We start from the raw sequence: 27,995 nt of genomic DNA, 5'->3' as shown, positions 1-27,995 counted from the left end.
CCCACTGTTTTCCTCTTCACCGCTGACTGATCGGCCGTCGTGATGCCGTATGCAGGCGCCGTGACCGCTTTTGGGTGCTCGTGACCGACGTGGGCAACGGCGCCGTCATTGTCCGCCTGAAGCTGGCAGGCCAGGACAACGACCAGCCGCTGCCGGTGGCCTTCGCGGACATGATTCCCACCTTCCGCACATCATGGAGCAGGTGTGTGCGTACGTGCATGCGTGCATGCGTCCCTGCGTGGGCCTACGTGCCACCTTCTAGCTAGCTAGTTAGTTACTGGCTGCGGCGGTGACCTTCATGCAAACCATTGGTTGTTGCACCGGTGGCCAGTGGTCGGTACTACTAGCTCATCCACGGGCGCTCCTACCCAGCTCGTGCCAACCACGTACCTCATCTCGGGACAGCTGCGGTGGTGAGCGAGGCTGCGCGATAGCGCTGGCGGCCTCTGACTCGCCCGTCCCGCCGGCCCTACCTCACATCCACCCCTTCCTTACAAACGCACGCACGCCGTTTGCATTGGCCCTCTGCTTCTTCATTCGACTGTGCATGCACGTACGTACACGTGCAGGTGGCGGCCAACGGCGGCGCTGTGAATCCGGCCCTGATCAACAACAACCCCGTGATCAACGACGATGCCCTGATCAACAACAACGGCGGCGAGCAGGAGGAGGAGGAAGGGGCGGCGGGCAGCAGCAGCGAGGAGGAGAGTGAGGCGGAGGAGAGCGTGGAGGAGAGCGTGGAGGAGGAGGAGGCAAGTAGCCGCCCCGCCGTTATCTATAACCCTTCAATACCGTAGTTTGAAGGGTAGCCATTGGTTGGGTGGTTGCGAGCTCTCATAAATATCCTTATACCGGTTGCCCCTGGGTAGGTTCTGATGTTGCAACCGTACCGTACAGTGCCCATACCCTTCTGTGTGTCCGCTACCCCTTGCTGCCCCTCCGCTGTGCAGGTCGCGCGGCCGGCGCCCCTGGCCCTCCCCATGCCCGTGTCCATGCCTGCCGCCCCCGCCCCCGCTGGCCCGGTCGCCGAGGAGCCCGTGCCCGCCGCCCCCGCCGCGGCGGGCGCCGCTGCGGGCACTGCCGCGGGCCCCGCCGCAGCAGTCTCCTGCGCCCCGGCGGCTGGTCTGGCGGATGTGGTGGCTGGCCTGGCGGAGGTGGTGGCTGAGCTGGCGGCGCTGCGGGTGCAGGTAGCGGGTCTGACCGAGCTGGTGCAGCTTGTAACCAATGCAATCTATAGCTAGCTCGGCATGCGGCTTTCCAGCACTCACCGCGCGTGTCCGCAACGGCCACCGGTGGGTTGCTTGGCGGGTTCAATCATACGTCTCGCCCTTCCGAGCGAGGGCGTTACATACGTCTCGCGCACGCACGCAGGAGAGCCGTCCAACCATGGCTCACCACGCACCCGCCACCCGCGCCCGCGCCGCTGTCGTCCCTGACTACAATGAGAACGGCTCCGGCTGGCGCACCGTGCGGCCCGGCGCCCTCGAGGCCCACGACTCCGCCCTCGCCTATGACGCCGACGTGTGGGCCGAGCGCCTGCTGCGGGCGCACGCGCCAAACCTGCTCAAGTGCGGCGGCGGCGTCACCTACGCGCGCGCGCTGAGCGTGCCGCGCGGCCCCCACACCAGCACGGTGTGGTGGCACCTGGGCGCTTACCAGGACGTCTCGTGAGTCGGACGTGTGCCCGGGGGGTGAGGGGTTTGAGGGGCAGGCCGCTGGCAGGGCCGCCGGAGGATTATGGACAGGGCGGCGCGGGGGCTGATGGCTAGGGCCGGCCTGCTGGGGTTGACACGCGGCAGCGTGCCTGCATGCTGCAAGGGAGCGCACGACTGGGGCAGCAGAGTAAGCTCGCGTGCCCTGCTCCAGTTGGCCTACCTGTCCACGACCTTTCTGCCCCCTAAGCCCCAAGTAAGCTGCTGGTGGCGCTCCCGTACGTGTGCGTACGACACTCCCGGTACATGCCTGCAGGCGCCAGGACCGCTGCTGGGTGGAGCTCAAGAACCGCGGCCAGACCGTGCTGGTCAAGCGGCCCGGCGCGAACGGCTCGGTGCCGCTGCCGGTGCGGGACGCCCTGGACATCCAGCGGGTGGCGCGCCAGCTGTACGACTTGATGAAGGAGGTGAGGTGCTGGGTGCGGGGCGGTGAGGGGATTGGGCGGGCCGGCGGGGACTGGGCGGGTGATGGGGGCGCGTGTGTGCGTAGCCAGCAGGGGTCTTGCGTGCACGGAGCGCGTTGGTGTAGCTTTGCTGACTGAGGATGTCCTCATCCGACACGTACGCGCGCCGCACGGCGTCACACGTACGTCGGACCCAGCGGCGGCTCGCCACTTGGAACCCGCCTACCATGCGCTCTGCCACCGCCGCCGCCTTACTTTGCTTGTTTCACATGATCCTACCTACCGCTCGCTAGCTGATGAGTTGCTGGTTACCACCTATTCGCCCTCCGTCACCATCAGGTGGCTCGCCACAACGGTGGCGTCGACAGCGACAGCGACCGTGATGACGGAGGGCGCCGCGGCCGTGGCCTCGGCGGCGGTGGCGGCGACGGCGCTGGCGCACGCGGCGTGGACGCCGTCACCATGGCTGAGCTCATTGCACAGGTCAGGAGCCTGACTGCCGAGGTCGCGCAGTTGAAGACCGCCGCATCCCAGGCGCCTGCTGCGGCGGGCGTAGCGCGCTGAGGCCCCAGCATCGCAAGCGAGCAAGGACTGCTAGCGCCGCCACATACGCGGCCGGCTATGCACGGGTGGGGCCGTGCGTGGGGCTCACTTGCTGTGTGCCAATCAGCGGGTCAAGCGTGTGACTGGCCCTGCCTAGGGCCGTGCCTCAGTAAGAGCGCTGATGAGCTAGCTTGTGCCGCCACACGGGCACTTGCTCGGCGGGCTGACCTGCCTTGAGGATTGAGAGGTGCTGTGATTGCAGTTGCCCTCCTAGAAGGACAGCTATAGTTTAAAGTGCATCGCACCGCCAGTGAGTTGCCGGTTGAACTGCATGCATGCAGCATCAGGCAGGGGAACGTGTATGATGGGGGAGGGTTGAGTTCGGGGATTCTGAAGTTACTGAGTTTACATGGCAAGTAAGGGAGGATGTACGGATTGTTGTATGGTTTGCGACGATTGCGGTGCATGCAGATGGGAGTGGGGGATGGGAGATGGGAGTGCATGACACGCATGCACGGCGCCGCACCGTCGTGGCCCGCCCCCCCTACTGGCACCACGTACGCACACCCGTGACCGGAACCCACTGCAACCCGTGACCTGCGATCCCGCCGTCTCTCTGGTGCTTCAACCAGGTCAACGTGCTTATATAACTTACGACGCGTACCTTCAGAAGCAAATTTCCTCAGAGTCAGAAATGATCCAACCGCAGACGATCGATCAGTACATGAACGCAGTGCTGTCGAAATGCGAACGCGAATGTGCGCGACACGAAGAGAAGTTGTAGTCGCTAGCACGCATAGAAGGCCGGTTAGCAGGAGGCGGTCACAGCAGACATGTTACCTCATCCAGACGGTAAACGCCACGGGCAATAGAGGAGCGCCGCCGACCCATCACTGATATAACCAGGTTGCGATGGCTAGGCTGTCGGACGGCTGGCGGGCTGGCGCGGAGCGGAGCTGCGGGGCGCGCGGCATCCGAAACCAACCTGGAAAACACCAGCGCCACCGTCGTCCAGCAGCACATGTGAGGGAGGGAGTGAGTGGAAGCGTAAGAAACCGGGAAGGAAGCAGCGGGCCAGACAGGAAGCAAAACAGCACAGCAAGTAACCGCGGGCTGGGCGGCTGGCTGTCGCTGCGGTTGGGGCTGGCGCGGGCTGGAACGGAACTATGGAGGCGGAGTGGACGGAGCGGAAAGCAAGTATGTAAATGGGGAGGAATGAATACGTGTGGCAATGCAAGTACTGGAATCGGGGAGGCCGCGTAATAGTGATGACAGCGCGATGGCTGCATGGCTCATCCCGGCGGTACTGCACGTGGCATGGGCCATGTGGGCATGAATGCAGAGAGCTACGTGGGCTTGGCTGCAGTCTGGTACGCAGGCAACACGCAGCAAGGCACCATAATAAACCCCGCAAACAGGACAAACAGGACAAACCAGGACAATCGACGGGGCGGACCGCAATGCGGTTCCCCACACCCGTCGAACAAAACCGGCGGCTGCACAGGGTAGCAGCGCCGGCCGGGTGGGGGATGCAATGACAAGCATGCATGCATAAGTGCCACATGCGTATGAACTACACCCCCGGATCGGCCGGTAGCGCCGGTGTCATCATCTCCAGGGGTGGTTAGGGGATGGGAATGCCCGCCGCCGCGCACGCTCGCAACAAACACTCCTGTGGGTGCGCGGCGTGCGGCGGGGCCGGCCGTCGCGGGGGCGGCGGCGGCCCAGGAACAGCGGCCGCGGGGGCGGCGGCGGCCCAGGAACAGCGGCCGCGGGGGCGGCGGCGGCCCAGGAACAGCGGCCGCGGGGGCGGCAGCAGCCCAGGAACAGCGGCCGCGGGGGCGGCGGCGGCCCAGGAACAGCGGCCGCGGGGGCGGCAGCAGCCGAGGAACAGCGGCCGCGGGGGCGGCAGCAGCCCAGGAACGGCGGCCGCGGGGGCGGCGGCGGCCCAGGAACAGCGGCCGCGGGGGCGGCGGCAGCCCAGGAACGGCGGCCGCGGGGGCGGCGGCGGCCCAGGAACAGCGGCCGCGGGGGCGGCGGCGGCCCAGGAACGGCGGCCGCGGGGGCGGCGGCGGCCCAGGAACAGCGGCCGCGGGGGCGGCAGCAGCCCAGGAACGGCGGCCGCGCGGGCGGCGGCGGCCCAGGAACAGCGGCCACGGGGGCGGCGGCAATAGACCAAAAAACCCAAAAAAAAAACCAGAAAACCAATATATACAGTGAACGCGTAAGGAAAAGCTGCAAGTGTCACCAGTGATGCGTCTGCGTTAACTCGAGTGGGACGGCTGTGCTGTCGAAGTGGCGGCGCCGTGCCAGGTACTGGCGGATCAAGCCCACGAGGTCCGCGTACTCAGGGTGTTGGCGCTGCCGTCGTTGGATATAGTAGGCCTGTGGTGTGGCCTCCAGTACCCGCGCGCAGTCCCGTATCAGGCGGGCCCGCGAGTAGCCCATCTGCGTCAGGGCGGCAATGAGGTTGGCGGATTCGAACATGCTGTATGCCTTGACGGCCTGGGGCCTCGTCTCGCTCGTTCTGAGCAGCATCTGGCTGGGCGTGGTGAGAACTCGTTTACTTGGAAGAATGGCACAACAACTTTCTTTATTTGCCCCTGCGCGCCCGCCCCCCGCGTCACCCGTAAACACAGCGGCAGTCAAGCGTGGCTTCGGCGCAGCGGCTTCGGTCGGCTCGGGCGCCTGCCATGCAGAGGGCCCTGGCCCACCACAAGACGGCGCACAATGGTGGTGTTACGGTGGTAGCCGTGCTGGCAGTCGTAAAGGCGGTGCGTTGGGCTAGCTACTGCTGCCGTGAATACCCCAAGCACTACGCACGTGCTTGGGAGCGAGGAAAGCCACGCTGCAGTTACCCACTACACATCTGATGCTAATGCCGTACAGGTGGCCTGGGCGGCGACGACAAGCTACGGGCAGCATATCTTCGGGACTACACGCGGCTTTGTTGCCACCGGAGCTGCTATGCTGCTCGGGGTGAGCTGCTGGGGGATGCAGGGGGGGGGAAGCGAGGGCATCTCGTCGGCTTGCACGCTTCCATCACACCATTTACCGCCGTACGAGACAGACAGAGGGGCATGTATGGCAGTTTGCGCCCGCTATTCTTGCGTCCTACACCAGTTCACAGCAGCAGCCGGGATCAACCTTGCTCATCTATCTATCCTCGTAACTTCTGCGCTTCGCTGCATGCGCTCTGCCTTTCCTCAGTCCCCCTAATACCGCTCTTGCTTGGGTGTGACACCCTGCCGATTGCACCTGCAGCTCTGGTTGCTGCAGTACTTCTTCAGCTGGCGGTAGTGACAAGCTGATGGCCCGCTGCGTGCTGCGAGACACACGCACGTGGCTGAATAGGCTAGCTCCATTGGCAGGTGCAGCCCGTGCGTGTGTGGGAAATGGGTCCGAGGCGCGCGCACCAGCCACCGGAGACAAATGTGGAGGAGGGAGGTGCGGAGGCAAAATGGCAAATAGAGATTTGGCTGGTGCAGGACAGAGTAGGTGCTGCCCGGAAGAGTATAGGTGCGGCCCGGCGGCAGGGCGCTGCGGCTGAAATTGAGAGAGCGAGCGCGCAACAAGGGGCAGGAGAGGCCACTGCAGCAAGTATAGCGTAGGGCTTGCTACGACCCAGCGTTTGCGGCTGGTTGTTTTGTGCGACGGACTGATGAACGACAGCTCTGCTGGCGTGTAGATGCCGTACATGCTGATTGCTGACAACGTTTCATGGGCTGATCAGGGCTGAGGCGCTGAGCATGTTACCGTATGTCCTAGAGCGGCGGCACACACCCAAAACACCATGCACGGGGCTTCCCCCTGGGGTCGCCCCTCAGATTGTATCAGCGACCTGGTAAGCATAACAAGTACGTTTATGTTCGGGGCGTTCCGTGCCGAGAAGGCAGCGGGGATGGCACGAAGCAATGGGAACGAAATGCAGTTCCGTGTCTCGGGATGTCATGCTACAAGCGGGCCCGGCTGTTCCCGCACCTTTCCCTTCAAATTTTTACTACACCCCTTCAACACAAGGCTCGAATACGATATTTGTCATCGCGGTGTAACAGCGCTGCCTTAGGGCATCGCTTTGGGAAGGGCACCGCCCAGTTGGCCGCCCACTTATATCGAAGGCGGGGATCCGGGTGGATCCCAAATTTCCCAATCCGAACTTCCAAAACGAGCTCGCCGTTGTCACCGCAAGATACTGTACGTAGCCGTATTAGCTCTCTTAGTTTAGATGCAGGCAGAGGACGCCTAGGGGCGCAACATACAAACTTTGCCCGTGCGTGCCCGACAAAAATGCGAGCCTGTTGACCAAAAGTACCCTTGCCTACACATTGCATAGCTGCATGGAGTGCGGCTATTTCCAACGGCACGGCCTCTGGGCGGCCGAGCATCGCGAGCATGGCGTCTTCATTGCGCCGCGCGTTGGCGCCAACTGGGTGCTGTGTCCCGCGCTTGCCGCCGAGCTGCTCCGACTCCATGATGGAGGCAGTGGAGCAGGGCTTTTCAAACGCGAGGCGCACAGAAAGTCGCTGCTCGCCGAAGCCCTCACTGGAGTCAGCGGCGACACATGGTCACGTCAGCGCCCGGCCGTGGTCGCGGCTGCAGGCGGGGGGCCAAGCCAGCAGACCGCTCGGCACAAGGAGGCTGTGAGCGTGGCTGTGGATCTGGGTTTAGGGCTTGTGGCGAGCTTGCTGATGGCAGGGGAGGCGGCGGCAGCCACTGGGGAGGGGGGCGCCGGCGGAGGAGCAGGATCCGGCAGCGGTAGGGTGCCGCTGCCGCCGGTGCTACCCCCTCCCGTGATGTCCGCGTCTCCCGCTGGGCCCGTTCCCCATGGCACCAGCAAGCCCACGTCCACCACAACCACAACCACCAGCACAACCACAACCAGCATCGCCACCACCAATACCAGCGCTGCCAATGCCGCCGCTAGCGCCGAAGCCGCCGAAGCCGACTCCTCCGGCGCGGCCTTCCACGCGCCCAGCCCCGGGCCCGGGGTGGTGTGTGCCCTGGACCTGGCGTCTGTGATCGCCGCCCGTGCCATCGTGGCCGCGGTGCTGGGACCGGAGGCAGAGGCTTCCCCCAGAAGCGCCTCGGCGGCCACACGCGGCCGAGTGGAGTTCTACCTGTCTGAGTTCACGCGGAGGTGTGGTGCAGCGTGCACGGCCGCACATGCATGTTTTGTGTTTTTGTGGTTGGGATGTGTTGCTGGGGTTTATTGTTGGGATGTGTGTGTGTGTGTGTGTGTGTGTGTGTGTGTGTGTGTGTGTGTGTGTGTGTGTGTGTGTATGTGTGTGTGTGTGTGTGTGTTGAATAAGCATAAGGGAAAGGGGCGGACAAGAGCTTTTGTGTGTGCATGTGTGTGTATGTGTGTGATAACGCTGGTGGTGTCGACGTTTTATCTATGTCTACAGTATGTTGGGAAAGTACAAGGGAGAAGGGATTGCTGAGGTGCTGTATGCAACCCCCTGACCCGGGCACCCGCGCCTCTTGGCTCACTCGTCACGCCGGCAGGTCGCGCACTCCCCGCGATGTCCGTGACTTTCCCGCCTGCGAGCGCCTGCAGCAGCGGCTGGGCGAGGCGGTGGACGCGGAGGCGGACCGGCTGCTGGCGGCCTGGGCGGCAGAGGCGGCAGCAGCGGCAGCAGCGGCAGCAGCGGCAGAGGCGGCGACAGCGACAGGGGCGGCAGCAGCGGCAGCACCGGCAGCAGCGGCAGAGGCGGCGACAGCGACAGGGGCGGCAGGGGGCGTGCGTGCAGTTGGCGAGGGGGCAGGGGGCGAGCGGGCCGGGGGCGAGGGGGCGGGTGCCGCCGGAGCTTCAGCCACACAGCAACAGCAGCGGCACCAGCAGCAGCACGCGGCGCTGCTGCCGCGGCTGCTGTGTCGGCCGGAGCTGTCTCGGGCGGAGGCGGTGGCCAACTGCCACAGCTGCTTGTTGGCGGGGTACGAGACCACCGCACACACACTGGCGTGCTGCCTGCTGCACCTGGGGCAGCGGCCGCAGGTGGGGAGAGGGAGGGAAAGAGGAGGGAGGGAGTTGGCGAGGATGGAGGTGAAGAGAGGAGGGGACAGGTTGTGGAGGAAATGAGAAGGAGGGGTGAGGAGGGCCAAGGGCGAAGGCGGGAGGGGGGGAGAGGTAGTGCGTTCCAGGGAGGCTGATGCGGGTTGGCATGGGTGATGCAAGCCCCGCTCACGGTATGGTTTGCTGACATCTATCCTCGCGTCGTGCCGTTGTTGCACCTGCACGCTCCCTGAAACCACGCAGGTGCAAGAGGTGGTGCGTCGGGGCCTGGCTAAGCCTGGCGCCACAGCGGCGGGTGCTGCTGGAACCGGCGCAGCCACCACCACCACCGCCACAGGACAAGTCAGAGCCGGAGCCGGAGGCGGCGGCGGAGCCACAGCAGCAGGTGCTGGAGGCCGCGCCACCGCCATCGCCACCGCCCCAAGCGGCATGGCACTGCTGGGTGCGGTGATCAGGGAGACGCTGCGAGTCAACCCGCCCGTCATCGGGCTGCCGAGGGTGGTGTCCGCGCCGGGCGGCATCACTGTGCGGCTGCCCGCCGGCTCAAGTGGTGGAGGAGGAAGAGGAGGGGGAGGAGGCGGAGGAGGTGGAGGTGGAGGCGAGGAGAAGGGGCCTGCTTCGACGTCTGGCGCAGTGGTGAGCAAGGTGGCAGACCACGTAGGCGCGGCGTCAGGGTCAGGAGTAGGGTCAGGATCAGGGTCAGGAGCAGCGGAAACAGGAGCAGCGGCAGCAGCGGGAGCAGCAGGAGTTGGTGTGGTGCTGGGGTTGGGGCAGGGGCCGGGGCAGCAGGGGCAGGGGCAAATGTGTGTGCGCGAGCTATACCTGCCGGAGGGGCTGCCGTTCACGGTGGACTTGTGCTCGGCCGCGCACGGCTGGCGGAGGCCGCGGCCACAGCAGGGGCAGGAGGAGGGGCAGGGGCAGGGGCAGGAGGAGGGGCAGGGATCACCGCAGCAGCAGGATGGGCATGGGAAACATCAGGGTCAACAGCAGCAGAACTGGCAGGCGCAGCAGGGGCAGCAGGCGCGGTGGCCAGACGTGTTCTACAACCCGGCAGCGGTGGCGGCCGGCGTGAGGGCGATGGCGGCGCAAGCGGCCAAGATGCTCGAGCACAGGGCAGCAGCAGCAGCAGCTGCAGCAGCTGGCGCTGCGGTTGCCGGTGCTGCGGACGGCGCTGGCTCAGCTGCTGCAATCGGTGGTGGGGCGGCGGGTGCGGGCGCAGTTGCGGATGCCTCAGCTGCTGTGGAGCTGGCGGGAGGGGAGAGGGCCGGCGCGGGCGGCGGTGGCGCCAAGGGGCGCCCTGCTCCATCATCTGCTCCGCACTCAGGTGATCGCGGCAGTAGTGGTGGTGGTGGTGGTGGCGGCAGGGGCGGCGGCCTATTCGCATCCCTCTTGAGGAGCTGCTGGTCTGGCGGCGGGGGCGGCGGCCGACGCACGTTCAGCCCCGCTGCGGCCCGCCCGCCCTGGGAGGTCGCCAGCCAGGGCGCAGCAGCAGGCTCCAGGCCCAATGCCTCGAGGCCCACTCACCAGCAGCACCTACAGCATCCGCCGCAGCAGCAGCCACAGCCGCGGATACCGGGGCCTGGGGAGTGGGACCACGGCTCCTGGGAGTGGGACCCCACCCGCACGGCGGCGCCGGCGGGCGCCGTCGGCGCCGACGGGGCCGCGCCGAGCGACCCCTTTGCCGAAGCGCGCCCCTTCGGCATCGGGCCGCGCGCCTGCCCGGCTGGGTCGTTGTCGGTTGTGATTGTACGGGAGGCGCTGGCGGCGCTGCTAACGAAATACCGTTGGCGTTTGTACGACGAGGTGGGGGACCGCGACTGGATGAGCGGCGCGGTGTCGACGCCGACCATGGCGTTTCGGCCGCCGCTGCGCGTGGTGTTCGCGCGGGTCGTGGAGGACGGAGGGGAATCTTCATAATGGTGTTCACGATGGCGGTGAGATAGCGCCACATGCTTACATTTTTGGCAGGTGCTAGTCGTGTGCGAGCCCTTGAGTGAAGCCAGGGTTTGTGCCGCTGGGCCCCAAAATGCCGCTGAGCTAGAACCTGACGCTGGTCCTGGTCCTATCAGTGTAACTACTTACATAAGAGAAACGGTACTTATTACATAATCGTTTATGCAGTCAACGTCGGTGCGGCGTGCTGCGCTTCGGTCCCTGCGCTTGAGAAACATTGATATTGCATCCTGTAATCACCGCAGTTGCAAACAACGAAACGTAGCAAGTAAGGCAGCACGCGCCGGTGCGCGTTTGCCAGCGGTCGTCCAGTCGCGACGGCCCAATTCCTGCAAGGGGTCAAACGCGGTAGAAAGGATGGCATGCTTGGCGAAATGTTTTCAAGGCGACGCAAATGCGTCAAGTTGCGAGCTGCCGACGGACGCGCGAGTGGGCCTCGTCTTTGAAGACTCCATGCTCAAGCATTTGGGGCCTTCCAGTGAGTGCTTCGGGCCCTCGGTCTGGCCCATGGAGATCAAAGGTGGCCGCCATGATTGCGGCTTGGAAAACCATAGCGAGCAGCTCAGTACTCACAGCGAACGGTTGGGGGGTTGGGCCCTTGGGCCCTTCACCACCCAGCTCCTGTCGAGGTCGTGCGCGGGCCGGTCGCACCTCCTCCAGTTCCCCCGCGCACCGCGGTCGCGCAGCACCACCGCCTCCGTGACTTTCAATGTGTCGTACAGGCCACCCCGAGTGTCCGGAGCGGGCGGTGGAGCTGATGGCGGCCCTGAAACGCCACGGTCTGGACAAGCGGTGCGTGCCTCTGCAGCCGCGGCAGGTGCGTTGCGGGGCAAGGAGTATGGGAGTGGTGTGGGAGCGGTGTGGGAGTGGTGTGGCGTAGGGATGGAAGTGGTGTGGGAGTGGTACGGGAGTGGGGATGGGAATGGTGGGAGGGGTGGGGAGTGCTGGTAGTGATGGGAGAAGCGGGCGTGTTGGGAGTGGACAGGGACCATGTGGTTGGGTCGAGGTGGCGTTGCCCGGCTATCCCCAGCTGTCTTACGATGTGTGGGTGTGATGCCGCTTGGCGGAAGCAAGGATGCCTGGATGCGCGATGCGTGGACACTTGATGAGCAGGTGACATGGACCGCAGAGGTGGAAGGTAGGGTGACTCCCCACAGTGAACCCCCCAACACACCAAACCTTACCATGCCACCACGTGTCACCCTCACCCACCCCACCCCCCACACACAAACACAAACACCACCATCATTCCTCGCAGGCCACCGATGAGGAACTGCTGCGCTGTCACCAGCCGGAGCACCTCAGAAAGGTGTGGGCGAGCGTGTGCAAGCGGGGGTGTATGTCATGTCAACAAGCACAATGGGAAAGGCCGAAAGGGGTTGACACTGTCTGTGTATGCGCAGGTGAGGCGGGTGAGAGAGGCGGTGTAAGACGTTTGCCGTTGCGGAGGGGCCTTTATTCATGTGTGTGGTGTGAGGTGGACAATGTGTGGGGCGAGGTGAACATGTGTGGGGTGAGGTGAACATGTGTGGGGTGCAGGTCTCATCCGGCGACCCTGGTGGCAACCCGTGTCAGGCGACCTCTGGGCGTGGTGAGAAGGTGGTGAGCTGTGCCGTGCCGTCACCGCGGGCCACAGGTGGCGGCTGTGTCGGAGGAGCTGGCGGCGGCGGTGGCGGCGGGCGCGCGGCGGCAGTACACCGATGAGAACTTCGACAGCGTGTATTGGAGCGCGGGCACTGCCACCGCGGCGCGGTTTGCGGCGGGCTGCGTGACACAGGTACGCAGGTGCTTTTGTGTGGGGGGGAGGCGAAAGCGGGGAAGGGGGGGAGTTGTAAGCCCAGCCCCAACACGGGAAAGGGGGCAAATGGAACGGGAGGCACGCCGACATGGACGGCACGAATACACGCTCGCGCGTGTGTATGACACGGCACGACACGACACAATGCACACCACATGAATCGCACGCTCCTGCACGTGTGAGCATACCGACATGTGTGCACTACCGTACTGGCACTTGTGCTCTACTATCGCGACGTGTGCATGTGTGTTTATGTGTGCACTACCGAGGTACTACTGACACATACTGTGCACTTACTGACGCGATGCGTGTGCACACGTGCGCACTAGCGTACTGAAGCACATGGGTGCCCTACTGACGCATAATTGTAATCCGCATCCTACTGACGCGATGTCTTCATGTGTGTGTATGTGTGTGTGTGTGTGTGTGTGTGTGTGTGTGTGCGCGCGCGCTGCCGATGGCCGGCCGACTGGCTCAGGCGGTGCGCAGTGTGGTGGGCGGCGCCGTTGACCGCGCTCTGGCCGTGGTGCGGCCGCCCGGGCACCACGCGGTGTGCGAGAGGGCCATGGGCTTCTGCATCTTCAACAACGTGGCGGTGGCGGTGAGGGACGCGCTGGCCACACAGGGTGAGAGGAAGGGGGGAGGGAGAGAGGGAGGGGGAGAGGGAGAAGGACAGGGAGGAATAGAGAATGGGGAGAGGGAGACGATGGAGGCGCACGACTCAGGCGAGGGCTTGCAACAGGCTCGCCCGCAACGGGCAGGGACCGCGAGATGTGGAGGCTGGTAGGGACGGGCATGGCTGCTTGCCTGCTGAGTGCTGGCCTACCGGACTGCCTGTGCGTGCCTGCCTGTTCATGCCTGTCTGCTCATGCCCGCCCTGCCGCCTGCCGCGCAGGTGTGAAGAGGGTGGCGATTGTGGACTGGGACGTACACCACGGAAACGGCATCCAGGTGTGTGTGTGTGTGTGTGTGTGTGTGTGTGTGTGTGTGTGTGTGTGTGTGTGTGTGTGGGAGGGGGGCAGCATGAGTATGTGACACGAACAGCAAGGTATGTGACACGAACACAATTGCATGGTGCGAATTAGAGGTATCTCATGGGCTGGTGCAAACAACCCTAGCTACCCAGGTCACCCGACTGTGGGCCCCGACTCATCACGTCGTGCGCTAACCGTGCACACACACTTTTAATCCCCCAGCCCCAACACACACACACACACACACACACACACACACACACACACACACACACACACACACACACACTCGCTTCCTCTGTCGCCCGTAGGTGAGCTCGACTACGACCAGCGGGCGGGAATATGGGACGTTGGCGTGCTGGGTAAACGTTGTAGCGCGCCCAGGGCGCGGCGCATACAATGCGTATGGGTGCCACTCGGGGTCAGATCGTTCGTCGATCGCTCGAGAGGGTTACAGGCGTTTCGCGGGTAAGTATGACTACCGGGGTCGACGCGGCAACACGACGCTCGGTATTCGGTAGGTATCCGTCAGTAACTCCGGCGCCGCTTGGGCGGGCTTCGTTTATTTTTACACACACACACACACACACACACACACACACACACACAAACACAAACACACAGGACATCTTGTACGACGAGCCGCGGGCGCTGTTCATCTCGCTGCACCGCTACGGCCGCGGGTTCTACCCGGGCACAGGGGCGCTGCGGGAGCTGGGCACGGGGGCCGGCACGGGCTTCAACGTGAACGTGCCGTGGACCAGCGACAGCAAGACAGACGCCGACTACCAGGTGTGTGGGGGTTAGGAGGTGGGGTGTACGGGCGGGTGGGAGGGAATTAGCCCTTTCCAACCCAACCCAAACCAGAACCCATAAGCCGGCATGTGACGGGGGTAATCTGCGCGTCCTCGTCGATATTCTTACCGCGCGCTCGCGTCCAAGCCAATTACAAACACATACACGTACAAACCTGTCGCTCCGTTCCCCTGGTTCTTTCCTAACACCACGTTTCACGTGCTCGGTGCTCCCCAGGCACACCACCACCCCCTTCCTGGCTACGCCCTCACTTGCTTAAATGCAACCCCCCCTACACACACATTCCCCACCCAGGCCGCCTTCCACATGGTAGTGGAGCCGCTGCTCCGTGACTTCGCGCCGGACCTGGTGGTGGTGGCGGCGGGCTTTGACGCCTCCGCGGACGACCTGATCGGTGACTGCGACGTGAGCGTGATAGAGAAGGAGAGGGAGCGGGAGAGGGAGAGGGAGAGGCAGAGAGGGAGAGGGATGGAGGGAGATGCGACGTGGGCGTTGCTGTGCAGTTGATCCATCCTTTAGAAATTCATATGCAGCATCCATGCACGCAACCCAACGCCGCCACCACCACCATACCGGTACACAGCTGCTGCCCGAGGGCTATGGCTGGATGACGGAGCGGCTGTTGCAGTTCGGCGGCGGCAAGGTGGTGTTGGCGCTGGAGGGCGGCTACAACACCAGGTGGGGTCAAGGGCGAGTGGGATGGGCGAAAGGTGCGGGAGGTGGGGCTTTCGGGAGGTGGAGGTGCGGGCGGTATGGGTTCAGGCTGCCAAGTGCGCCCAACCGGGCCGCGCCGCACGTGCCGCCACTTCCGCCACCGCTGCCGCCGTGCCGCTGACCCTGCCATTGCCGCCGCCGTGCTCTGACCAATGCTTCTGCCGCTGCCGCCACGGCCACTGCAGCATGACCGCCGAGTGCGCCTCCGCCTGTGTGCGGTCGCTGCTGGAGGGCCGCGCGGCAGTGGCACCGCCGCCCAGCGCGGAGCCCAGCGCGGAGGCGGCGGAGGACCTGAAGAAGGTAAGAGGCGCAGAATGGAAGATGCAACGATTGCTATGGTCACGGCTATGGGTACTATCGGGCATTTGTGGTTGTGCGTTACAAAGCGCACAGGGCTGTGTACCGAATGCGGTGGGGTAATGTGCGATTGCGTGTGTGCCCTCGCGCCCCCCAAGTTCCCGCCACCACAACCGCCACCACCTCCACCACCCCCGCCATCCAGGTCTACCTGTTCCAGCGGCGCTTCTGGCGCCTGCGCTGCCCCGCCGGCCGCGAGTGGCGCCAAGACGTCCTGCAGAGCGAGAAGGAGTGGGCGCAGGCGCTGGCGACGGAGTGGGAGGCCGAGTGGGCGGCCTACACGGCGGCGCGGCGGGCGGAGGCGGCGGCGGCGGAGCGCAACGAGGTGCGACAGCTGAGGCGACGCTGGTGCCCGTTCTCTCTTCACGCTGCAACTTGAATATGCTATGTTGGCTGCTCGTGCTCGGCTGTTCACTCTTCATTTGTCATCACTCATTGGCCCAGTTAGCATTTGCGCCTCAGGGCCTTGGCCGCTTGTACCAGCGTGTACCGAATTGTCTTCCCACCTGCCACCCTTTGCAGGCCAACGGCGGCCGCAAGCAAGAGGAGGTCCCAGCGCCGCCCGCGCCCAAGCCGCAGACACCACAGCCCGGCGACTCGCCAGCCGCTGCCCTGGAGCGAGTGGCGGCCGCCGCCGCCAGTCGCGCCGCCGCCGCGGCAGCGGCAGCTGCCGCCTCGCCCGTTCGCACGGCGGCTACAGCCTCGGCCCCGACCCAAGAGGCGGTGGCGGTGGCGGCTGTAGCAGCGACGGCGGCGGCCAGTAGCACTGAAGCAGCGGGTGTTGCCACCGACGACGACGCGGTGGAGGCGGTAGATGTGCTCATCTCCAAATTTGGGGGGCTGTCCACGGACGCCGCGGCCGAGGCGACGGCTACGGCGGCGGCGGCGGCGGCTGCAGCAGGGGCGGCAGTAGAACTGGCGGCGGGGGCCGGGCCGCGTGAGGACTTGCTACAGCTGGCGAAGGAGCAGCAGCAGGAGGAGGGCAAGAAGTGAGGAGCCCAGGACCGAGTGAGCGTAGGGGCCTTGTGGGCTGCTGGGGCAGGTTGCTGGGTAGTTGTGACGGTAACGTTTCGCGCCCTACGTCACCTATTGGGTTACGGCCGCAGGTTACGGTGTTCGCAAAGTAAAGAGATTGCAGGCACTGCAGGCGTGGGGCCGCGTGGGCGGCGGCCGGCGGGGCCATGATGAACACGGACTTCCATTGGGATGGTCGCAATAATGGCCCGGCGGCGGGATGGCCCCTCGTCTGGCGCGCCGCTTTCTTGGCGTGCGTGAAGGGAAGGTGGAAGGGATGGGTGGAACGTGTAAATGCTATCAAGGCGTGTGCACGCTGGCTGTTGTATTGTTATGTGTGAATACACTGAGGCACTGACATACTGTAGCGGAATGATTGTGGATTGATGCAGCACTTCAGCTCATGCCGGGCATCGGGGCATGTGCTCATGCATGTGCGTTGGTGCGGTGTGTGCTGCTGGACTGAAGCTAGCTGGTACCAGGAATCAGCATTTGCAACGCACGGCACGCTCATCCGCACCATACATGCGTCAAGTGTGAATGTGTAATGCCGTCGCTTGGGGCCTTTACTCCATTCAGCGCAGTAGCCACTAGCCATGAACAGGCTAAGTAAGGCCGCTCAAGCAACCCATCGCCACCCGTCTGCAAACCCCGGCCGCAAGCACTTCCTGAGTTTATGTGTTCGCCACTCCGTCTGTGTGTCGCATATTAACATTCAACAGAAAATCTCCCTGCACTCGCGCACGTGTCTCTCCGCTTTCTGTTGTGTGTCACACCCACGCAGGTGCCATGAAGTCGGATGCAGTCATTGCCAGCCCGGTACGTCGGGATCCAAACTCACGGACACACTGAGGGCGGAACGCTGTCGTTCTTCGCCACATCCAATACGTAACCCTGCGGAAGACGCCCTGGGGCATCTACGTGCGTCCTTCGCAGTCTGTCCTACTACTACACACACACGCCTGTCACGCTTTCGAACTGAAGCTTGCCTCCAACGCAAGTCATCATCCACACCCGTGCCGGATCTCACCCGAGCATACGTTTCCTTCCATCCTGCACCCGAGCGCCATGTGCCCTGCATCGACTGGTCGTCCAAGCACACAGGACTGCACACACGATCGCGGCTCATCGACACTGGAGCCCCGCTCCCGTACTCCCCGACCCAAGTAACCTGACCCATACAACGGTTACGCATCCAATAAATTGAATTGCATTGCAGTACGGCAATGACGGCACTTCGCTGCTTCACAGCTTGACTCGCAGCAGCAGCTCGTTGAGACGCGGCCCCAGCTGGTACACTGCGGCGGTGGGTAGCAGGTGGGGGGTTTGAAGGTTGCAAGGTGGGGTTGGGGTTGCGAGGATGTTTGGAAAAGCGGTACCAGATGCACTGAAGACTGCAGATGGGGGTGGGGGTTTACAGGAGAGGCGAGGGCATGCAGCGTAGGGTAGAGGAGGGGTTGGGACAAGCGACCATTGACTGGATTCTTGGGAAACGCGAAAGACGTGCCCGAAAGGAACAGGGGGAGAGGAGGTGGAATGCAGGATGGCGGTAGGGGCGGGGGTTTCAGTAGGAGCCGGCTCGGGCGTGTAGATGGACAGGCGCCCATTGTGGCCGGCAGCAAACCACGTTTTACAGCGCCCCGCTCTCCGCTAGCCCGCTCCCTGGTACGGATCGAACCGGATCGGATTGACATTGAGCAAGACCCCGCAAACCCCCACTCCTTGATACCCTGCTTACCCCGCTTCCGCATCGCGCCCGCCCCTCACACCACATCCAACGCCCCCAAACCCCAGTCCAACCGCCCCGGACTCACCCGCGCCGTACTGCGAGCACCGGAAGCGACCGCCTTCACCGTCCGTGTCCGCCGTCTTCAGCCCGTCTGTACGAAAACACAAACACATGTACACGTATGTACAGTCGCACATATGAGCGCGTGTCGGCCGGTAGGTACGTTCAGGCCAGGGATCAGAACAAGTCAGACCAGCTTGCACGCGATTAACAAGGTCGTACACGCCGATGCCGGGTGGCCCAGTGTATCACCCAGCCACCCAGCTACCCAGCACCTCCCCGCTCCAGCCCGAACACATGTACACGTGCCAGTAACACACACACACACACATACACACACACACACACGCACACACACACACACACACATACACACACACACGCACACACACACACACACGCACGCACACACACACACACACACACACACACACACACACACACACACACACACACACACACACACACACACACACACACACACGCACACACACACACACACACACACACACACACACACACACACACACACACACACACACACACACACACACACACGCACGCACACACACACACACACACACACACACACACACACACACGCTCGCTCGCTCGCTGCGGTGCCACCCACCCCGCGCCAGGCACGCCGCCAGCCGCCGCCGCACCGCCTCAGCCGAGGTGGGCGTGATGAAGCCGTCAAATTGCGCCACCGCCACCAGCTCGCCGCCACTGACATTGAGCCGCACGCCCGGCTCCGAGGGCGCCGGCAGCGACGACACCGGCGGCGGCTTGGCGCCCGAGGCGGCTGCGGCCTCCTGCCCCCGGCGCGCGCCCACATACATTTGCATCACCTTGCGACCCTGTACATGTTGTGTGTGTGTGTGTGTGTGTGCATGCCCGTGTGTCAGAGAGCACAAGGAAACACAGCCCGCGTGCGACCGCTGCATGTTACTAGGCATGCGTTCAACTAGGGCGGTGTGGCCGGCGTGTCAAGGATTTGACAGGGCCATCGCCAATGCGGTGAGAGGCCGGAGCGCCGACATCACTCGATACCTGCTGGGCCTGCCACACCACCCGCCGCCCTCCCCGCCCGTCGTGCCGTGCCGTACAGCTGCAGCCTCCGCGTGCTGTCCCGCTCCAACCCCACACACTCGGACCACCACGCATCAGTACCGTGCTGTCACCATCCGCCCCGCACGCCGCACGCCTCTACACACGCACAGCACACTCAGCACACACACACACACACACACACACAGACACTCTTTATGCTGCACGTGTTGTCCTCCTGGTGATCTCTAACACCCGCACTACACACACAGTCACGCACTTTCACACACACATTTCCACACAACTGCAGTAGCACACGAACACCAATACCGCACTAGCATTACCACACAAACTACGGTGTATGTTGCTCACATCTGGGTGGTACTCCATAACCACGGGTTGGCTGTAAGCGAACTTCTCGCCGGCGTCGTTTGAGCCGTCAAAATAGGAGCCCAGGGACGCATACCCCTCCTCACGCCGGCCGTAGTCCATCTCAACCACTGGGAACACGTCGTACAGCCTGGAGCAGGAGTCGCAGGGAAAATATGTTCGCGTGGAAAGGCGTGTGGTGGCATGAAACGGAGAGGAGGAATAAGAAAGAAGCGAAGTGAGAGGGTGATGGAAGCATGATGGCAATGGCGGGGGGAGGGTTGCGATGGAGGTCATGGAGGTGAAATGGAAGCTCCCAGGCTGACGGTAGAGCAGCCGGTCAACTCCCAAGCCAACCCCACCAACGAGCACAGCCCCCCCCCCCCCCTGTACCTCTGGACGTCGGCACTTCACTTCATATTTGATACACACCATCCCATGGATGGCTACCCCCCCCCCCCCCTTGACACCCAAGCATGCGTGCCCGCATTCGTGCCCGCATCCCGGTGCGCCCACCTTAGTGCGTAGTCCGCGTTCTGCAGGTCCCGACATGTGTGTGTAGCAAGAAACGGCGAGGCGTCACCAGTCAATTTGCAGTCAGGGGCACCGATCACGGGACATGGGGTAGGGGCACGGTCAATGCTTAACGATGGCATGGACACACAGCCGTCGACCGCTCGGCCTCCCCGCCCTTGCACCCTGGAAGCAAACAGCCACCACCGCAGTCCCCCCAGGTTTTCCCCTCGGCCTAGGATGTGAGTCTAGCGCACGCACCTTGGAGACGACGGTGTAGGGCGGGAATATGGGGTCGGCCTCATTGCTGTTGGGCAGCATCATCTTGTCGGCCGTTGACCGCTCCTCACGACTGACCGCCGGGGCCGCAGCCGCTGGGCTCTCCTCCTTTTGCTTGCTCCCAAACAGCGAGTTGAACAGGTTCGCTTGGGGGCGGACCGACCACGCTCGCCCTCGGCGAGTGCGAGGTGCGGATTGTGCAAGCGGCTGTCGCGCATCGCTGCTCTTTGCTGGCTTCACGCGCGTGTGCTTACAAAGCATTTATACCAGCTTCAAAAGCAACTATGTGTCGATGGGTGGTGGGTATGTGGCCCAAACGAGTTCTTGCTAGACTCAGAGAAAGGCGTGTTCTGTAGAAGTTTGGTGTACGTGTAGATGCCTTACTTACGGACACGCATAAAGCAGTGTGCGCGGTCGGTGACATGGGCGACACCTACCCTACTGCATTGCCACCAGCCAGCACGCCAGCACGATGGCACCTGCAATCGCTCTGTGCTGCTCCACGCTGCTCCATGTGCCTGGCCTCTTGCCTCCTTAGCCCTAAAGTGCAGTGAAATGCATACCCAAAGCCCCGAACCGGTCTGCTTGGGTACCGTAATCTTCGAGATGTACCGTATGAATGCGGATGTTACAGAGGGGACAGTCCCAGCAGCACCCGAAGACGCCGAGCCATCACATGCTATCAGGGCCCAACTTGACTCCACCAACCCCGACTTTGCTGCAAACCCTCCCGCGGGCAAAGTCCGTGTGACTCCGCGCACAGTGAGTCCTAGCCAAGCCTCAACCCGCCAGAGCCCCACCGCTCGCTGTGCCTCAACGTACCGTATGCGTGCAAGGTTGGCGGTCAGGCGCGGCTTCGCCTAACTGGATGAGTACGATGCCAGCGAGGCCGCGCTCATGGCGGCGGGGGATGCGGCAGGGGCTCGCATGGGCGGTGGCAACGGTGGCGGTGCGGCAGGGCAACAACTGCAACTGGGCGGCCGGATGGAGCCGCGCCGGCACACCGGCGGCAATAGCGGCGGCGGCAGCGACGGCGAGGGTATAACAGCCCCCGTGTGCCCGCGCTGCCAAGCCGTGCCGTACTGCTGCAGCGCGTGCCAATCAACTGCCATCTGCGGCGCTGGGAGGCGGGTGGGCACAAGGAGGCGGGTGCCGGGGCTGCCAGGAGTGCAGGGGCGCAGGGCAGCAGAAGGGGGCGGGCCAATGAAGGAAGGGATGTGACGCAGGCTGAGGCGCGCTGCAGGTCGCGACATGGTGCCTTGAGCCAGCGCACACGTGTTGGGGCGGGTGACCATGCATGACGGTTGTTCTGATGTGTGCGCGTTGGGAGTGCCGCTTGAGAGCACCATCAGCGAGACATCGCTGGGCGGGGTGAGCTGGGCTTGGGCGTGGCTTGGGCTGTTGTGAAGGATGCTGTATGAAGGACGTATACATGGGTTACGGTCTGCGCAGCATCAGGGCCGGAGTTGCGCGCCCATTGCCGAATCGGCAGAGTCGGCGGGCATTGTCCCCGCCGTAACCAGCATGACCCTTGCCGGGCCCCTGAAATCGATATCGCGCGCAATCATTTTCCATTTATCATTCACGCCGTCCACCAGATGAACCAATATCGCCAAGCCCCAGAACTGCAAATGCCTGGCCACCTCACCGCTTATATATGGGCCTTGGCCTTAGCCTTGGCATCTGCTGCTTGGGACTGAAACAAGGAGGTGGCTGCCTTATGGCAGGAAAAGGGCTGATCCCGGGTCATTATCAACCCAGCCACCTTGACGCGGGCGCCTACTAAGCACACGCCTCTATGTTGGGGGCCTTTGGCATCCCCGCAAATCCGGACGTGGCCGGTTGGGTGGGGTGCACAGTCCGTGCTAACCCGCAGCTAACAAACTAGTCACGTCACTCGCCGCCAATCGACACGTGCACCCTCAGCCCCACGCCCTGCTAGCGCCGTTCAGGCTCTCAGCCCGGCCCCGCCGCCGCCGGCGGCCATGGCGGCCGCTGCAGCTTGATCGGCCGCTCGAAGCCCATCAGCTTCAGCAGGAGGAGCACACGGATCACGTTGGCGGCGGAGACGTCGCGGTTCTGGGGATGGGGAACGGGGAGGAAGAAGAGAGCGCACATGAGCTGTCTCAGCCGTCAACCTGTCAATCAATCAATCCGTCCCCAGTGCCCAGCCCAGCCCAGTCAATTGTCCATGGACGTGCGAAGGCACTTCTCGCTCCGCCCGAATTTTCCCTGCCACCTATTTACATGCAATAGGCATTAACACATACTAATACGTAGCAGCCGCGGTTTGCGCCAGTATGCTATGTTTTGCCGACGCACCAGCCACCAGCCACGGACGGCCTTGGGACTGAAAAAATAGTATAATGTATGTTCTGGTGCAGCTACGACTAAACCCCAACTAACTCGTGTACGGCACCCCAACCCCCCTCAGCCGTACAGGAGGTAGCATGTCAGTCGGCAGCTGCGCGAGTGTGAGCAGGTAGTTGTACGGCGGCCCGGCTCGGAAGCTACCTGACTGCAGTGACGCACACGGGCAGTTGGCGCTAGTCGGCAGGCGCGCGAGTGGGAGCTGGCAGTTGAGCGCACACGCGTGTGGGAAGCTGCGGCAGGGCACGGCGGAGCACGGCAGAGGCTGGCGGTTGGCGCGGCACGCGAGTGGGAGTGCACAGTCGCGCGAGTGCCGCTTGGGAAGCCGCGTGTTTAAGCTGCGTGTACAGAGAGACGCATGGGGCTGCCCCTGTTCCATAAGCTGCGCACGGTTTCACACGGTTGGCAGTTGGGCTCCAGCGCGGGTGGGACTCGCTAGAGTGCACGTCAGGTGATGCTGGGGGTCACGCACTGGCGGGGCGCAGGCCGCAGGGGCGGCTCACAGGAAACTCGGCAGTAACTCACGCGAAACTCATGCAAAACTCATGCGAAACTCGCCCAAATCCTGTTTCAGAGCCGCTTAGCCTCTGGAGGGATCTGCACAGGCCTCTGAAGGACTCTGAAGGGATCTGCACAGGCCTCTGAAGGGCTCTGAGGGCTCTCAGGGCTCCGTGGGCTCTGAGGGCTCTGAGGGCTCTGAGGGGCTCTGGAGGGCACGGAGGGCTCTGAATCCGGCACGTGAGCGGCCTGCACGCCGAAGGAGAACATGGGCTGCGCCAGCACACAAGTGAGCACCGGCAAGTTCCCAATCCAGTGCCGGCAAGGCGTGAGAAGTGGCACAATGCACCATGCAGTGGGTGTGTGAAGGGCACCCAGGCCCCAGTGGCTTCACCGGTTGCTCCGCTCGCCAGGTCGCATCTTAGCGCCCTCAAAACAACATTAGCCGTCAGATCAATGTCGCTTCCAAGTCAGCAAACGCGCCTTGTCCTGTGGACCCTCAAAATGACAGCAGTTTTCACATGCCCATGTGCCGGCATGCCCATGTGTAGCACGCACCGCACATGCCACTCCTGTACCTAGCGGCCTAGGGTAGGTGCCACACTTGCAGCAGCAGCCCTCGGGGCCCAGCAGCGCCGCTGCCGCCTTACACCACACCGCCACAAAGACCCGAGGTTCAGCTGCACTCAGAAAGTGCGCAACACAGGGATGACACGGGGCTCCAGTTGCTCAGAGGGTCGTGGCACGGATGGGCGGTTTTTGATCAACCCATACTTCAAGTTGTCGATAGGATTGACAGAGTGGCAGGTTGGATTGATGGGAGGGATTGACAGAGGGAGGCACAGGTTGGATTGACAGGGTTGTGGGTTGGGATTGATGGAGGCACGAGTTGGATTCACCGAGTTGCGGGTTGGGATAGTAATGACTGGTCCTGGGCCCTGTCCCCATGTGAGTCTGGTGCAGGGAGGCCCGCCGCAGTCACAGGTCTATGCCTCCTAGGATGCAGGGGGTGCAGTTGCTGCCACCTGGGGGCGGGGGCAGAGGACTGGCATGACAGGTGCTTGTATGTGTGGCTCGCGCAAAGGTGACCAGCTTCAAAAGGCTTGGGTGAGTGCGTGCTGCAAGCCTGGAACCTCAGCACTGTGAATGGCAGAGTTACCTTGTGACCGCACAGGGGTTTCTCTGCTACCGCATGTGCACAGCTGGCACCAAGGAGGCACCAAGTGGTGCACCCCGTACATTCCTGGGCTACGACTGCATGTCTGCATCCCCCCCTTGGCCAGAACAGTAAGGGTCGACTGAAGCATGGAGGCCTGGGTGGCCCGGGCAGAGATCAATCAACTCCTTACAGAGTGATGACAGCCACTTCTGTGAGCTCACACACCAAGCAGCTACGGGCCCGGAGCCATACACGAGCCGTGTGAGCATACAGCGTCCGCATCCCATAAAGCGCTTACACCACGCATCACCCCGTCCTTCAGGGTGCAAGTGCCAGCCAGCCACACGTCGCATCCACTCGCATCATATCATCATGTTTTGGCACAGTAAACTTCCTGCTCCTGTAGAGCCTGGGCAAAGCATGCTAGTTAAGTCTGGATACCACCTAAGACCTAACACTACCTTCCCCCCAATCATCATTACTTAGAGATCTGCAGTATAAATCTATGGCAAATTTCATGACATTTTGCGCAGATCTCAAGGGGCCATGACACCTACAATCACACAATTCGCTGCACATTCCCATCTCATTGAAATCTTTGGTGTCCTGCTCCATTCCACTCATTCCTATCCAGTGTTGCTTATTCCAAGCGAGGGCTGATGCTCGTACAATTACGTTGACGCGACATCTACAGTGACTACCATTGATCTGGCAGTGCTCTCACCCCTCACCCTCCTTACACCTGTCGTATCCACACGTTCGCAGTCAGTAGGTGCATTGCAGATATCAAGTCCTTTAAGCACGTGTACCAGCACTTTCTGGTCTTCAACGTGCTTATCTCCATCTAACTTTCGCCGCCCTTGCAATGTCAGGACTGAGCCACTGTTTACCTCTCATTATGCCAAAGCTGCGTTGCATCCGTTCACGCCACTACTGGATGCTTTAACCCTGCATCGGTGGCACACTCACTTGAGACTGCTCCAGAGCCCATGACAGCAACACTCCTGAGTTAGCTCCACGATCACAGGCTCCACGACCCGCTCAGCCACCACGCTGTGAAGCTGGCTATCCAAGCGCTCATCAACGCTGTCGAGCGCCACCAACCTGCTCACAGTGCACGGGAGGAAGAATGCGGAACGTGAGTTGAGCCATAGCCACGCCGGCATGCCCCTTGTCCTACCCAGGCGGTGACACGCAAGAGTGAAGAACGGCAGAGGTACAGTTTCCCATCCAGTTTCCCACACCCCACAGTCCACGCACCGGACACAACAGCAGACCTATGAACAATGACAAGGCAAGAAGGCAAGCTGGCTAGTTCGTGCGTTCCAGTCCGTGAGATCACCCCAGCTGCTCACCTGGCTGAAGCGGTGCGGGAAGGCGTTCTTGATGTCCTCGTACGCCGTGAGGAACATGCACTCCTCAGGGCACTTGTCCTCCAGCTCCGGCGGCGTGATGAGCTCCATCATCTCGGAGACCTCCTGGTCCATGGCAGCCACGCTGCCAGGGTGCGTGAACTCGTTCCGGGTGTTCAATGCACCGTCAGCCGCACACGCCACCGACTGAGCAGGCTTGCCGAGGCTGTTGGCGAGCTGCAGCAGTCCAGGGTCTCTGTACTCCAAAAAGCTCACGGTAGTATCTGCTCTTTGTGGTGCGGAACTTCTGCTTGCCACAGGCATGCAGGAGGATTTGCGCGATGATGTTGCGCAGGCGCGGCACCCCGGTCGGCAGCCTGCCCGCCGCCCCCACTAGCAGGACCGCACGTCGCCAGGCTCCACCAGCAGCTGCTCCAGGTTTGCCAGCCCCGCGTACCACCACTCCTCCCCCACCCAGCGCCTGAGCTCGATGGGCATCTTGGGAATGCTGCAGCTGCCCCAGAAGGTCGCGACAGTGAGGCGGTAGCAGCGGTTGTCGGTAGAGTTGAAGGGAAAGTCGTACTTGTCAAGGAAGCTGCGCTCCACCCTGAAGACTTGCTCCTTAGTCAGCCCAGACAGGTCAATGAACCGCAGCTCTGCAGCATCACAGTGTGTCAGCAGCCAGGCCCACCCAGCCCACTTGGCCGGCTCCTGTGTGGGCCCCGGCCGGCCATGCAATGCTTGGCAGCGCACCGACCACCGCAGGGACTTGCCATGGACCAGGTAAGCGTCCCAGCGCGAGTAGCTCAGCGTGTCGGATTGCTGGCAGCCGAGGTACACATTGACCCACTCCCCAGCCTTGGGCCCGTCCTTCAGCCGGGCGCGCAGCAGGTACACGCAGGGCCGGCCCCGGATGGTGTTGGCTGCTGCGGTTGCGAGGTCATGAGCAACTTAAGTCATGTGTCGAGGGCGCGGTGGCTTCAGCTTGCAACAGCGCAGGCATCACGATGGTAATAACGGAGGTTCGGCAGGACGGCACACCGGTGGACTGGAGCGGCTCACGCTTGGTCGGGAACAAGGATTACACTGTTATTGCAGAGCCAGCGGCCTCGATTTTCCAGGTGCTCCAGACTTGACAGTTCGATTTGCTTCACTTTTGCCGTTCTGGAGCACCTGGAAAATCGAGGCCGCTGGCTCTGCAATAACAGTGTAGTCCTTGTTCCCGACCAAGCGTGAGCCGCTCCAGTCCACCGGTGTGCCGTCCTGCCGAACCTCCGTAATTACCATCGTGATGCCTGCGCTGCTGCAAGCTGAAGCTGTGCTTGTGTGTAACGTATTGCCAGGATTGTGTTGGTGTGTACAGGAAGAACCAAGCGAAGCACCACGCATCAGCACCACCGCGCGCAGCGGCGGCAGCGCGAACGAGACCGCGTTTCCGCCCATGTTGCCATGCAGAACTCTTAGCTTCCACACAAAGAGCCCACAAGCCCGCGAGCCCCAAAACGCCAAGACTTCCGCAAAAGTTCCACGCTCGGCAGCCCGCTGATTTCGCCCCACAATATGCCTCCCGCACGCCTCGCTCTGCCCTTTTCACTCCACAGGAGCCACTCGCGACCTGCCTTTAACCTTCAGCTCGCTCCAGTCAGCACGCCGCAGCTGTCCCTCGCGCGGCGCCGAGAATGGACTTGGAGCCAGGTGCGCTACCCCAATTCAAGCACTGTGCGCTCCCGGCAGAACCACATGACATTCGCTGGGCAGCTCCACTTTAGCTGTGCGCGGCCGGCTTGCTTTGGCACTGGCACTGACGCCCCCGCCCCTCCGTCGCCGGGCCCTCCCCACCCTCCCCAGACGCCACCCTTAAGCGCCCTCTGTAACATCCGCATTCTTAAGCGCCAGCGCGCTGGGCCGACCGGAGCGACGCTACTGCGGCGTGCTATGGAACTGGGGAGCCTTCGTGCCGACATGCTAGTGTTCGCGGCATGAGTGGGCAAGCACGAGAGCTACTCGCCGAAGTTGTCTTTCTACTGCAGCGCCGAACTCCTACCGGATGACCGCGCCAGCTTGCGCACGGCCCTGGCACGCCTCGCGTCTAGGCACCTCCTCGGGCGCTACTGCGGCTTGACACATTTGGCACAAACAAACAGTGGCGAGTGATTTTTGATGACCCGCGGGTCCACGCTGCCTTGCAGCTGCCCGCCATCGCAACGAGTGGGCGCGGCGGCACGGCTTGGAGCAAGCTACTGGAGTGCGCGGACGCGCGCCGCGCAGGAGTATCAGGACCGGGCGGCGGAAGCGGTGGGCTGCGTGTTGGGTGCTGT

General features: G+C 63.0%; 5 protein-coding genes across 5 annotated transcripts; 3 read left to right on the top strand and 2 right to left on the bottom strand.

Annotated features, from left to right (window-relative positions):
• Positions 1 to 36: 36 nt before the first annotated feature.
• On the top strand, positions 37 to 3,322 carry CHLRE_11g467787v5 (uncharacterized protein). The gene is made up of 6 exons (XM_043067540.1): positions 37 to 202; positions 570 to 752; positions 951 to 1,187; positions 1,372 to 1,667; positions 1,969 to 2,119; positions 2,456 to 3,322. The coding sequence occupies exons 1-6, from the start codon at positions 194 to 196 to the stop codon at positions 2,678 to 2,680; spliced, it is 1,101 nt and encodes a 366-aa protein (XP_042919536.1). The 5' UTR covers positions 37 to 193; the 3' UTR covers positions 2,681 to 3,322.
• Positions 3,323 to 6,856: 3,534 nt separating this feature from the next.
• Positions 6,857 to 10,682, top strand: CHLRE_11g467786v5 (uncharacterized protein). The gene is made up of 3 exons (XM_043067539.1): positions 6,857 to 7,796; positions 8,165 to 8,654; positions 8,916 to 10,682. The coding sequence occupies exons 1-3, from the start codon at positions 6,997 to 6,999 to the stop codon at positions 10,587 to 10,589; spliced, it is 2,964 nt and encodes a 987-aa protein (XP_042919535.1). The 5' UTR covers positions 6,857 to 6,996; the 3' UTR covers positions 10,590 to 10,682.
• Positions 10,683 to 10,749: 67 nt separating this feature from the next.
• Positions 10,750 to 16,858, top strand: CHLRE_11g467785v5 (uncharacterized protein). The gene is made up of 12 exons (XM_043067538.1): positions 10,750 to 11,103; positions 11,348 to 11,442; positions 11,884 to 11,934; positions 12,262 to 12,402; positions 12,902 to 13,049; positions 13,319 to 13,374; positions 14,022 to 14,189; positions 14,508 to 14,618; positions 14,797 to 14,891; positions 15,113 to 15,227; positions 15,430 to 15,609; positions 15,807 to 16,858. The coding sequence occupies exons 1-12, from the start codon at positions 11,079 to 11,081 to the stop codon at positions 16,275 to 16,277; spliced, it is 1,656 nt and encodes a 551-aa protein (XP_042919534.1). The 5' UTR covers positions 10,750 to 11,078; the 3' UTR covers positions 16,278 to 16,858.
• A 6-nt stretch (positions 16,859 to 16,864) lies between these two features.
• Positions 16,865 to 20,686, bottom strand: CHLRE_11g467784v5 (uncharacterized protein). Its single transcript, XM_043067537.1, has 6 exons — positions 20,281 to 20,686; positions 20,023 to 20,042; positions 19,510 to 19,657; positions 18,719 to 18,947; positions 18,113 to 18,178; positions 16,865 to 17,596 (listed from the first exon to the last, which is right to left on the bottom strand). The coding sequence occupies exons 1-6, from the start codon at positions 20,341 to 20,343 to the stop codon at positions 17,544 to 17,546; spliced, it is 579 nt and encodes a 192-aa protein (XP_042919533.1). The 5' UTR covers positions 20,344 to 20,686; the 3' UTR covers positions 16,865 to 17,543.
• A 3,813-nt stretch (positions 20,687 to 24,499) lies between these two features.
• Positions 24,500 to 26,796, bottom strand: CHLRE_11g467783v5 (uncharacterized protein). Its single transcript, XM_043067536.1, has 2 exons — positions 25,681 to 26,796; positions 24,500 to 25,429 (listed from the first exon to the last, which is right to left on the bottom strand). The coding sequence occupies exons 1-2, from the start codon at positions 25,999 to 26,001 to the stop codon at positions 25,406 to 25,408; spliced, it is 345 nt and encodes a 114-aa protein (XP_042919532.1). The 5' UTR covers positions 26,002 to 26,796; the 3' UTR covers positions 24,500 to 25,405.
• Positions 26,797 to 27,995: the final 1,199 nt, after the last annotated feature.

The sequence above is a fragment of the Chlamydomonas reinhardtii genome, chromosome 11 (genome assembly GCF_000002595.2).
Source record: "Chlamydomonas reinhardtii strain CC-503 cw92 mt+ chromosome 11, whole genome shotgun sequence".
NCBI classification, from domain to species: Eukaryota; Viridiplantae; Chlorophyta; class Chlorophyceae; order Chlamydomonadales; family Chlamydomonadaceae; genus Chlamydomonas; species Chlamydomonas reinhardtii.
This window is presented reverse-complemented; position numbering and strand designations above follow the sequence as displayed.